The 13,145-nt window shown below is 33.1% G+C and overlaps 1 protein-coding gene across 9 annotated transcripts in view; it reads right to left on the reverse strand.

The window, feature by feature from the left end:
- AP3B1 (adaptor related protein complex 3 subunit beta 1) overlaps positions 1-13,145 on the reverse strand; it is a 359,745-nt gene that overhangs the window by 93,461 nt on the left and 253,139 nt on the right. For all 9 annotated transcript variants that reach the window (XM_001367618.4, XM_007486440.3, XM_056824793.1 and 6 more), the window contains 2 exons: positions 12,092-12,239; positions 9,519-9,654 (listed from right to left, as the gene is read on the reverse strand). In XM_001367618.4, coding sequence (XP_001367655.1) covers positions 9,519-9,654; positions 12,092-12,239 — 284 coding nt within the window. The remainder of the gene's footprint in view (positions 1-9,518; positions 9,655-12,091; positions 12,240-13,145) is intronic.

The raw sequence follows: 13,145 nt of genomic DNA on the forward strand, positions 1-13,145 counted from the left end.
CATAATTTTCTGGTAAAGACAAAATAGGTGTGAAAAAGCCTCAGGGAGCCTTAGTAAATAAACACAAACTAAGTGTTGAGTAACCAAATAGAAACTCAGAAAGGACTGATCTGGACCAATGATACTTTATCTTTACGAACTATACTCTAAGTTAAATCAACCTGAAGTAGGAAATTGAATTTTCACTAAAAACATCCACAAGCAACAATGTGAGGTATGTTTAAAAGTTCCACTTGAAACAAAGAATAAAATACCTCTATTCCAAACCAACAAATTCCAACCAAATGATCATAAATTGGAGCCAAAAGAGAATTTGGATACCATCTACCAACCCCTTCTTTTTAAATATGAGAACATAAAAGCATAACATAGCAAGAAGTGGAAGTGTCAAGATATTGTATCTGCATGTGATATATAAGCTAAGTTATTTTAATATTGATATACTTGTTCTTAATGTGCATAATTTTAAAATAACATGGGGGCTTACTTAATTACCACACCCATTTTTTCCTCTCTGTATAATTCTCCCATTTTCTTTTTTTTTTTAATCTCTTTTAAGCATGTGTGTCTGGAAATCTATATAAATTACTTGGGATGTGAGGGTGTTAGTAACATTCATTCTTCATATTTTGCTATTTACACACCACTTCTAATGATATTAGAAATTCCCAACAATTTCCCCTAAATTTGTAAAACATAAATATCTCTATAGCATATTTCAACAAAATATTTTGTCTACATTGACAACTCAACATCAGTTAAATGAATACTCCTTTTCCCTTAAACAATTTAAATCTCTTTTGTGTCTTCAAGTGAAAAATTGCTTTAATGCTAAGAATAAGCAGATGAAATTTCTGTTCCATGTTTGAGTCAAAAAGTTGTAAGTTATTGAAAACACAAGTTCAGGGCGACAATTTCATCTGATTTAGGTGATCACTACTGTGCAAAAACACAGCAAAAAAGCTTAGTACCATGTGGTATTTGAAAATGCTACACTGAGCAAAATGGGTATAGCTTCCTGTAAGCCACAATAATACATGAATATCACCTGAAAAATTAACAACCCATCAAATCAGGATCAAGGTAAAGTCTATATCTTATATCCTATTCCACAGCTAAGAATATATAACAATATCTACTAAATATACATCACATCATATACAAAAACAGAACAAAGCCACATATGAAATCAGCATAAGCTCTTATTAGAACTTAAAAGAAAAAGAAAAAAGAGCTCAAAAGGACAAAAATTCATTGACTTTCTGGGAAGAGCAAATAACAGTGACTGAAATACAACATTAGCAACAGATAATGGTCATTTCTGATGAATTGAAAAAGCCTTGCATTCCAAATCAAAGCTATAAAAAGCTTGTGATATGCCTGGCATTTTCCTTACATTATATTTCATTGTTTATCTATAAAAATTTAAAAATCAAAACATTTTCTTATTCAAAGCATTTACTATGAAAAGAAAAATCTGAATTCTAAACAAAGAAGTTAAGAGCCATATTCCATCCAACATTCCTCCATTTGCAATTCATCTTGGTAATAGAGACAGAACCTGGGTAAATGCATATAGGAGTTGAAGCAGGAGATTTCTCTTGCTCAATGCATAATTCATGTGCTCCGCCTGCAAAGTGTGTAAAATGAGAATTTCACACCGCAGCCTGAGCCACAGAGCTGCAGAGAAAAGGCAGATGAAATCATATTTTACTGTGTGAATTTTATTTCTTACCCCACCAATGTTTATATAAAACCATCATTGACAAACCAAACGCATTGACAGATCACCCACTGTTTCCATTGTGTTAGCACTTGAAAAGAGATCAGGCAGAAAGATAAGACAATTTGTTTTTGTATTTTTTTTTAAAATATGGGATTAGGTTTTTAACAGCTGAGCGACTGTATTAAACTTGTGTAAGGGCAGTGGGAACTGCTCCTAAAATCTTAGCACAAAAATATCTGGCTACCAGTGGTTCTTCCTCAAATCTGCATTTTGTTTCTATGATACTCGATTACATCTGAGCACTTTGAAGCACCCAGATTTTTAAATTCAATACAAAGGCATAAATCTATGATATCAAATTCTCTGCTTAAAAGCATCCCAAGTTATTGGCTGGTGGGGTATGGTGAGGAGAGAACAAGCCTTTAAAACAGCTATCTAGTTTCAAATAGGAACACAAATCAAAATGTGTATTACATCTGTAAATATTTTTGCCTAATCTCAACACTCATTTTTATTCTAATAAAGGCAGTCAAAAGGATACATAGATATGACATGACAAAAAGTCAATGTACTTCACATGAAGAAGATACCATAAAAAGTTTTTAATTAGAAATTACAAAATGGGATAAATATTATGCTGAGTTCAGTAAATCAAAAGTCAACATTGAAACCTGGAATAATTCACTGCTAATATTTAGTGTTAGAAGGCAAGATATTTTGAAGCAAATATTTGCATGAAATATTTTCAGAGTTACAAGTCAAAGCAACCTAGTAAATCTCAAGCTTCCATGCAAAGTATATAAAGCTGATAAAATTAATATTAAATTTTAAACCAGAATATACCATGAACTTCAAAGCAATTTCCATTTGTTAAAATTCAGCAAAAAATCTCAGTTACTGTGTATCCAATTTAAAGAATGTCTAAAAATAGTTACAATAAAAATCTAGTCTTCAAAATCCACAGGATCTGTGTAATTGTCAAAGAAATCATTAACCCTTTTATAAAATTGTTCTTCAAACATAACGAAAAAACATCTGAATAAAAGCCTCCCAGAAAAATTTACCCAATCTTTCTATATATGATCTTTTTGTATCACAGACACAGAACTAATCTACTTTTATCAATGATAATTTTCCTTTTGTTAGATCTTTAGGCCATGTTAAGGTTAGTCATCTAAAACTTCTATCTTAAAAACTTATAAAGGAAGGAGAACAAGTAAAGGACCAATTTCTGTATATACATTTTCAACTGGGTTAGCATGGTGATATTTATCCAATAGGCCTCCAATCTGTGATGATGATGGTTGCTGGTAATCATGCCTATAATGCCGCCATGTATTCAAAATGGCATTTAATTGTTTTGATGATTAGAAGACAGATTATTGTTAAATGTTAACAACATAATAATGTGAAGTCAGTTATTTGCAGGTTCCTATGAATTTCAGTAACAATACAAGTTTTTAAAGTCTGAAAGTAAGATACTTTTTTCAACTGGATAAACATTAAATTATTTCAAGATGGTTTTTGCTCTTTACAAAATGACATCTATAACAGATTTCATATGAAAACCCCCTATCTAGAACACTGAAAAGACATGCAAATTAAGGAATAAAAAATCTCTTTATAGAAAAAGCTTCATTATTATTTCACCAGTGTTATCGAAAAGAGTATTGTCAAATGCAAATGGAAATGAGGGCCACTAAATCATACATAAAGGTCCATATAGGCTGTATTCTGGTTTAATTTAAAACATAATTTTACCTATGTTTTATTGTATTTTTATTTACTTTGTTACATTGTTTCCCAATTACATTTTAATATGATTTTGGGCCACACTTAGAATGTTTGTCAACTGTATCTGATACCTCTGATCTTAAGTATCAGTGGTGGATAGTTTAATTATGACTTGATTACTTTGCATGTACAGTTAAAATATAATATAGTAAAATAATAATATAGTTTTAAAAACAGTATTTCAGTTAAATGTGTGAATAAAGGACTAACATGAAGATGGGTACTATTTCTAGCAAAGAAGGAAAGCTTTTTAAAAGACATTAATTTAAACATAACCTTCACCATCTGTTCTGTTCATAATTTTAACAAAGAATAAAACATAATATAATTATATCAGGAGATATCAGGTAAAGTGATATAAATGTGAATCTCTTCTTGCCAACACTGATTTTTCTGCTGACCCTTTTACAAAGGAAAGCAGTTAAACTGTTAAGAAAAAATTCTAACTTAAATGAATGAATTAAACATATGCAAAACACTTCAAAAAGAATAAAGCATCATTCACATGTAGTTTTACTTTGTAAGTAAATTATAATCTATTTACAAAATACATAAATTATCAATCAACAAACATTTATTAAAGTTATACTATATGCAAAACACTGCACTACATACTTGGTATACAAAGAAAAAGATAACAATCTCTGTAGTGAAGGAGACTACATATATAAGATATAATAAGAGGATTGTGATAAATAAATATAAGTTTTAGGTATAATATGCAATATAGAGATATATGCATAACAACATACATACATTTATTTTATTCATAATGCAGTGTGTGTGTGTGTATGTGTAAATACATAATGGGCAGTAGTGGGGAGGCTCTAGCAACCAGGACATCCACGAGAGGCATCATGTATAAGGTGACATAAGCTGAGATTTGGAGGAAACTAAGGTTTCTAGGAGTTGGTGAGAAGCAAGTGCATTCCAGACTTGGGAAATAGCCTGTGCAAGACTTAGAGATAGATGGGTGATACAGAATCATGAATTGAGAGATGGCAAGAAAGTAGATTATATGCGTAAATAATACAACAATTTATACCCTCTACTTCCACTTATGTGCTGACTGGAATTAGAGGAAGTCACATAACCAAAAAGGCAAGCCTACTTAAAATAATGCTAATTCAATTTGAATTTGGCTGTCACTTCACTAAAGTAACCAACTCTTTTACTCATTCTTTTTTAACCCCTTCCCTTCCGTCTTAGAATCAATACTATGTGTTGGTTTCAAGGCAGAAGAATGGTAAGGGCTAGGCAATGGGGGGTCACACAGCTAGGAAGTGTCTGAGGCCACATTTGAATGCAGGATATCCCATCTCTGGGCCTGACTCTCAATCCACTGGGTTACCCAGCTGACCCCGGCCTCATTCTTAATTGCTATCCTTTTCCCCACATAGACTTTTCTCTTCAACTTAACCCCATTTCCCTCTTCTCAAACCTTCCACATCTACTATTACATTCCCTTTTTAGCTGAATACCTCACTTCACCTCATCTCATACTTTACTGGCTACCCCAACACTCCTCATCCCTTTGGTATCATTTCCCACTCTCCTTCTTTACTCCAATCTCTGATAATGAAGTAGACTCTTCCTCATTAAGGCCAACACTTCTACTTGTGCTCTTGATCCCGTTCCTTCTCCTTTTATCCAGCAGACTGATCCCTCAATCCATTCTTCCTTTCTCTCAATCTTTAAATTCTTCCTATCTACTGTCTCCTTCTCTGTTGTCTACAAATATACCTCAATCTCCCACATCTTTGAAAAACATTCACTAGACCCTACCAATGGAAAGCTGAGCCCTGCAGAATCAACACTTTTGAATTGTGGTGCTAGAGAAACCTTTTGAGAGCTCCTTGGACAGCAAGGAAAATTAAATTATACAAAATTTAAGGAAATTAATTCAGACATTTCATTGGAAAGTCAAGCAGAAGCTTCATTACTCTGGCCACATAAGAAGAAAAGACACATTGGAAAAGCCCCTGATGTTGGCAAAGATTGAAGCCAACCCTACCCCAAAGGGGAGGGAGATAGCCAAAGATGAGATGGAGAGTATCATAAAAGCAATGACCATGAGCATGAACAGACTTGGGAAATTAGTGGAGGAGAGAAGGACTGGCGTGCTATGGTCCACGGGGCTTCGGAGAGTTGGACATGACTGAGCAACAATAGAGAGCATACCATTCACGTGGGTTATCAGGCTATGACGCTCCTCCCATTTCATGGCCAAACTTTTTAAGCTGTCCATACTCATAGCCTCGAAAGCTTCTATGTTTTTTTGTAGCACTCCTCAATCCTGGCTCTCTTCAAATCTGACTACTCTTTCTCAGTCCCCATTTCTTGACCTTCCTCTATAGCCTACCATTATCTGTAGGTCTATCCCCAGGCTGTGTCCTGCATCTTCATCTCTTTTCTCTGTACACGTTCACTAGATGATTCAACCCCCTTGGATTTAATAGTCATTTCTCTGTCAATGACTCCTAGATCCTTATTTCTAGCATCACCAGTTTCTAACTGGATGTTCCACAGAGGTTTCAAGGTTAATATATGGCAAAAGAGAACTCAGAGTCTTTCTCTCACCCCCTTGTGACCTTCCTTATTTCTGATCAAAGGCATCATCATTCTTTTAATATCACAGGCTCTCAAACCAGGGATAAATCTTTAACTCTTAAATTCCTTGATCTCACATAGTCAATCAGTTGCCAAATTTGTCAATTCTATCTCCATAACATTCCAAAAATGACATCTTTGCAATTCCCAATTATGACCTGTCACCAAGACTACCGCAATGGCCTCCTAATTAGTCTCCCTATCTAAAAAGCTCTTCCCACTCTGCATAGCTTCCAAAATTATCTTCCTAAAGTACAGATCTCACCATGTCACTACTCTGCTCTATAAAATTCAGGGTCTTCCTACTGCCTCAAGGACAAAAATATAGACTCCCATGACATTTAAAGCCCTTTTACCTGGTTACAAACTTCCTTCCTAATCTCACCACATGTATATAATTTTCCTGCATTCTACAGTTCAGATAAATTGGACAGTTTACTGTTCCTCATCTGTGACACTATATCTCTCATTTCTATGCATTTTCTCTAGTTGCCTTCATTAGAATATAATCCTGGCTTATCTCCACCTTATTTCCTTTAAGATTCAGCTACAAGTACCTTTTTGGCAAGAAGCTGTTCTTGATCTCCCCAGTGCTCTCTCCTAAAATTATCTTGTTTTGTATACAATCTTGATATAATTATATATGTCACATGAAGACCCCTACATAGATTATAAGTTCCTTGAGGGCAGGGCTTTCCAACCCTCCCCTTTTTACCTTAAGTCAATGAGTCAATTATCATTTATTATGTGTCTATTATGTGCCAGGCACTGTGCTAAGTGCTGGTGATAAAAAAGGAGGTAAAAGACAGTCCTTAACCTCCCAAATCTTATAGTCTAAAAGGGGAGACAATAAACAAATATAAACAAATAAGATATATACGGTATAAATAAGAAATAATTTAAAAAGGAAAGGCACTAGAATTAAGATGAGCCGGGAAAGTTTTCCTGATCTGTGCCTATGCCTATATTTAATTGTAATCTATTTTTATATGATATTTCATTTAATCCTCACAACATTATGAGGTGGGTATGGGCAATATCATTATAGGAAACTACTTGACATAGCCAGAAGATCATACCTCCTAACTGAAGAGGACTATCAATTGAATTAAGGATTTCAAAATACATCTATGGAGTGACCCAAACTTCCAGAAGTACTCTAAGGTTCCATTCTCATGCTTATTTCCCCTGAATCCACAATCTCAGAGGCAAATAGAATATGCAGCTTTGAGAAAAAAGGATTTCAGGAATTAGAAAATTATAAGTATATAAATTTTCTATATTCTTATTAATTAATTGTCAAATTAAATGTCAAATGAGATGAAAATATCAAACTTCTGCCTTAATTGTGATTATTGGGTGAGCAATTAGCCATAATAGCAAGTTTACCCCATTTGACAAATATCCAAATAAATCTTTTTAAAGACAAAATTTGTAAAAGTGATTTACACTCCAAATCCCTCTGAGAGAAAATACCAAATATTAGTAACTTCTCCAAAGACATAATAGAAGAGAGAGGGAAGAGGGATTAGGGAATGAAGAAATTACACTTTGTGAGATTTTAAAAGAAGTTTTATCTAGTTAAAATAGGCAAAGATGATGTTCATTAAAAAAGGGAATCTTTTTATATAGTAATTGGGAACTCAGTTGGCCTTAGTTTAATAACTCTTGCTCAATAATTTTTTTGATTATGAGATGCAAAAAGACAAGGGATGAATGTAGCACTCAAATTTTCTTTGTATCCTTTCACCTATCAAATTATCTTTACAAACTTCTTTGCCAAAGAAGAAACAAATCATACATTACATAGTTATGCACCATAAAGAGCACATCTCTTCACTTTAATCTTCCTATACTTTCTCCTCATCTTCATTAATCAAGATAATACAGTTTGGATATCAAGTATTAACAGATAACTTGTATGAAGCACCAAAATGTTAATACAAGAGAAACCTATTTAATATCAAATCAACTATGGGAAAATTTCATATGCTAAAAAATACATACCCACTGTCAAGAAAACCATTTAGCAAAAACTCAGTTAAAATATATGCATTTAATATTAACTATTTAGTTATTCTTTTCAGCTCATCATTTCCCAAACAACTGAGTAGTATTTAATGTGAATTGGAGTATTTGCAATAATTTTTAAATTTTTAAACTTTTTTTTCCTTGCAATTTGGTATGATGAGTTAGGATACCAAATAAATTCCAAGTGAATGAAATAAGCTAAATGAAAAAAGTTGGAGCAAACTGAGACTAAGACCAATAGTCAATACATTTAACTAATTTTCAATTTTTTGAGTAACACGGGTTATTTGGCAGCATTTGAAGTATAGTATTACTGATATTATCTCTGCATAGCAGAGGGCAAGATAGTGAAGGAAGAGAAAATTTTTCTTGTGTCTGAAAATTTTATACTGATACTCAGCTTTCTATTTTAACATCTTTATCTGATTAGAAGATATTTTAAAGCTTTTAAAAATGAAATACTTAAAGCATTTCTATCAAAAATTTGAGTTAGCATTCTTTTTTTGGATAACATATAAAAATTCACACTTTTTCTGTTTAGTATTTCAATCCATATATCCCTCAATACCTTGTCTGTAGTGAGATCATAAAATTATCAACAGTGAGCACTATCTTCAAGTTCAGTGGGGGGAGGCTGAGGTGAACCAAAGAAACAGACCTAAGTAGAGTTCTTCCTCCACCTGAATTTGGTAACCAAGAACTTAGCATAAAAAGTAGGAAGGCTTTGAAGACAGAAAAAACTGGATTCAAGAACCTTGGCCAGATATTGACTATGAGACCCTGAGAAAGTGCTGGTGTGAACTGGTAGTTTCTTCCATTTCAAGGTCATTACTATCAATGAACTCATAGGTCAAGAAAGCTGGCTGGATTGGCTTATGAAGAAAGCAAAATGGAAGGGGCACCTGGGTAGCTCAGTGGATTGAGAATTAGGCCTAGAGTCGGGAGGTCCTAGGTTCAAATCTGACCTCAGACACTTCCCAGCTGTGTGACCCTGGGTAAGTCACTTAACCCCCATTGCCTAGCCCTTACCACTCTTCTGCCTTGGAGCCAATACACAGTATTGACTCCAAGATGGAAGGTAAGGGTGTGAAAAAAAAGAAAAAGAAAAAAAGAAAGCAAATGGGAAGGCAAATTACAGGTATAAATGTATTTTTTTGGACATTAAATGTGGTTTAATTCAATATAATGTGAGGTCCTATAGTACATAAAATCTCAGATAAAAAGTTAAGTAGAATTTTTCTCCTTGAATTTTAAAGTTTTCCAATAATTTTAAATGCATTTATTCCTAAGAAAAATAAGCAAAAGATTTGTAAGAATATTCATATCCAAAAATAAATCTATTCCACAAAAATCTCACCTGACTTATTTTTTTGGATTCATAGTCACTTTCTGTGTCTGATTCAGAGTCTGAAGAACTTTCCTCTATTGAACTAGATTCAGAATCAGAAGCATCAGATGATTGCAATTTGGAGTTTGTCTTCTCATCAGGATCACTGTAAGACAAAGAGTGACATCAATTTGTTGTTGAAATTAAACAGGTTTGTAAAATGCTCCTGTGAATTCACTATGAATACAAATTTAAAAGAACCTTAACTAAATCAGCGTCATTTGTACCCTATAGTATGTGAAAAGATATTTCAAGGTTGTTCAAAACTTCAGAACATATTAATGGATGACAATATAGATGGCATTATCTATCACTGGGGAAATCATTATCCATAAACTCATCAATTACATTAAAACTCACATACACTTCAAACAGGATAGCTAGAAAAGGTCATAAAATAACACTAAACAATGTCATCAATAACAGTGTAAAAATAATTAATGGCTATTGAAACTAAATTTACTAAGTTTACTAGAAAAATGCATTTACTGATATCTGTAATAACTTTAAATATTTAAGTTTTGATTCTGAAATGGTAAACCTAAAAAATTAGTCTGTGTTTAAATTTAAGTATTATATGCATAAACATACCTCTAAATATACCTCTGTGTATATATACATTTGCTTATGTGTGATTTTAAAGAAATTATAAAATAGGGAAATAATATAGGTGATTAGATCTTGGCCCAACCAGATACTGATTTACATCTACCTCAGACTAGTAATTGGAAGAAGATAACTAAATATAAATTCCTCAATCAGCAATGTTTATGCCAAAGTATTTGATCCTGAGGTCTAAAAAAGGTAGATGAAGAGGCAACCACAAGCCCCTAGTGTATTTTGCCTCCTTACCAGACACAAATGATTCAAAACTTATTAATACTGTATTTCTTGCAAGAAGGAGAACGAAAACTTTAAAAACTTCAGGAAATGTGTGAAAACTAAGTTGGAAAGGATATCATTTATTTCCTGCAACTGACTTCTGTGGAGCAAATGTAATAATATTTTTCTTAAAAAGAACCATGATATAATCATAGAGAATGTACATCCTATAAATGAAAGCTGAAATATATATATATATATATATACACACATACATATTTTGAACAAAGAAAGAAAAATCAGAATTCTTTATGTTTTGGGGTATATTTTAAAAAAAAAACCAATAATTAAAAAAATTCTTATTTACATGCTTAAAGTGATAACTTTAAGCAAATATTTCTTCTTGTAAAAGAAACTATTTTTTTCAGATTGAAACATACCTTAAGAGAATAGGTTATTTTTGTGGAAAATACTTTGTATGCATTTATAAACTTTAAAGAAATACTGAAAAGCATCTGAAAATTCTATTGTGCTATGAAAGTATAAGCAGATGTAACACTGAAAAATAGTACATGAAACAATTTTAACACTTGAAATACATTACTAGTCAAAGGGGAAAATTCCTGTTAAGGGAAAGCAATTATGAGATGAATATTACTCCTTTGTTTCAACAAGTGAATAATTTTGAATATATTTAACTCCTGTTTTTAAGATAAGACTTTCAAGACAAAAGTAGTATTTTATTATGCATCACTCAATTTTGATGGGTAATTATTGTTTACCTTACTGCTTAGAGTTTCAGATGTTAATCTAATGAAAAGAATTTACTGGTAACTAGCTTTTTAACTTTGCAATGATGAAAAGCCTGTATTAATTTAACCTACAGATTTCATTTGTTCTGAACAGGAAAAACAATATAAATCACTTTTAAAATCATTAAATCCTGACTTAAATTAATAAAGTCATAATTAGGGCATTATGCTGTGTTTGTTATGGAAGTGGCAGGGCGAGCTGCTTTAATTACTGTCTGTAATAAAAGGAGCAGAGTGCGTACTGCGCCCCAATCAGTGCTGTCAGCCACGACTGAGCTGAGCTGCAAACTCATCAAGTGAGCTGGCAGCAGAGAAAAGGGTGATCATGTCTGCAGAGGCCACTTGCTGACAGCAATGCAGGAAACAGATTCGTACAATCCAGGGGATTAGCCCCAATTACTCAAAATTTTAATGATACTTTAATACATGATAATGTTGTTGATAATGGGCAATCTTAAAAAGCGCTAACACTTAAATATCTTCTGACCGTCTCCCTTCACAGCCCTTGACTCTAATATTTGGATCATAATCTTTTTAATATAACATTATTTAGAAAAATCAATTGTCTTAGTTACATAATGGCAAAGTGTTGAAGGATTTAATTTTAGCCCTCAGCAAAATTGCTACAAAAGGTAATTAAGTGTTTCACACCTACTGCTTGATCACTTAACTCAGCCTCCCAAGGTTATACCGATTTTCCAAATACAACCCCCAAGATCTGCTCAAGTTAAAAATGAAATCTAAGCATTATAGCAGCTAAATATGGCCCGCTACTATCATACATTAATTCACACAAATGCAATAACCACATCACTTTATTTACTTTCTAAATTATGGGGAAATATTAGTCTGGGAGGAATATCAACACAAATGTCGGTTTTTAAAACATATGACAAATTGTATATTTACCTTTCTTCTGTTGTTTTAGATTTGCACTTGGCTAATTGATTTTTGTTGTCTGATTCACTGTCACTCTCATCAGAAGAGTATTCACTACTCTCATCACTACCAGCTTCTTCATTTTCTTCATCATCACTTTCACTTCCAGTCTCACTCTCTGAGAAAAATAAAAAACAACATTCCTTTTCTGTACCCTTCATTTTAAAGGAGAGGAAGTAGTGCTCTGGATTCTTAGAACATAAGCCCAACAGGTCCTACCTTGAGGCGGAGAAGGGTAGAGGGGGCACCTGGCAGAAACCTGTGCATCCTCTGTCTGGAGACAAGCCTACTAAAGTTCAGAAAGGCATAGCATCTTATGTGTGAATGTGTGAGGTGGATTGCTTTTGGTTTGGGTTTTGATTCCATCAGCTCATGAAAGCATCTATTTCTTTATAAGGACTATTGAAAGATCTGTTAGTGAAAAATATCTATTGCATTTCTATTGGCCTTCCATGGTGTCTAAAACTGTTACCAGAATTATTCCATTGGGTTAAGGCATTGTCACTAGATTTTCATGTTAAAATGCAAGTAGATTAATTTATCAATTAAATTTGATTCAACCCAATATTTATTGAGTGCTTATTACATACAAAGCACTATATTACCAATGGCATACAAAAAAAGGCAAGTTTTTGATAGAAAAAGGAAAGGCAGAAAAGTAAAGATCTCAAGCAAGAGATACTACAGAGGAAGGTCCTAGTTCTTTAGAAAACAGAGGAAAATCCCTAAATAGAAATATGAAAGAGAGTAAGAAAAGCAAAGACAAAACCAGAATCTAAGACTATAGGGGCTCAGTCTGGAGCTCTTCCCCCTACACCTCAGTTTCTTTTAGTGCTTGATTTCCTTGAAAAATAATTATTTGTACACTTTAGAACAATTTTAATGACTTAGGCAAGCATAAAAGACATTTGATAAGCCCCAATACAGGCATATCCCATAACAATTTATTCAACATCCCAATAAGCAGACATCTGGAGTTCTTGCTATTCTAATGGTCAATGCTGTAGAATGAACATTAGAGGAT

This window comes from Monodelphis domestica, chromosome 3, assembly GCF_027887165.1.
Source record: "Monodelphis domestica isolate mMonDom1 chromosome 3, mMonDom1.pri, whole genome shotgun sequence".
Taxonomy (NCBI): domain Eukaryota; kingdom Metazoa; phylum Chordata; class Mammalia; order Didelphimorphia; family Didelphidae; genus Monodelphis; species Monodelphis domestica.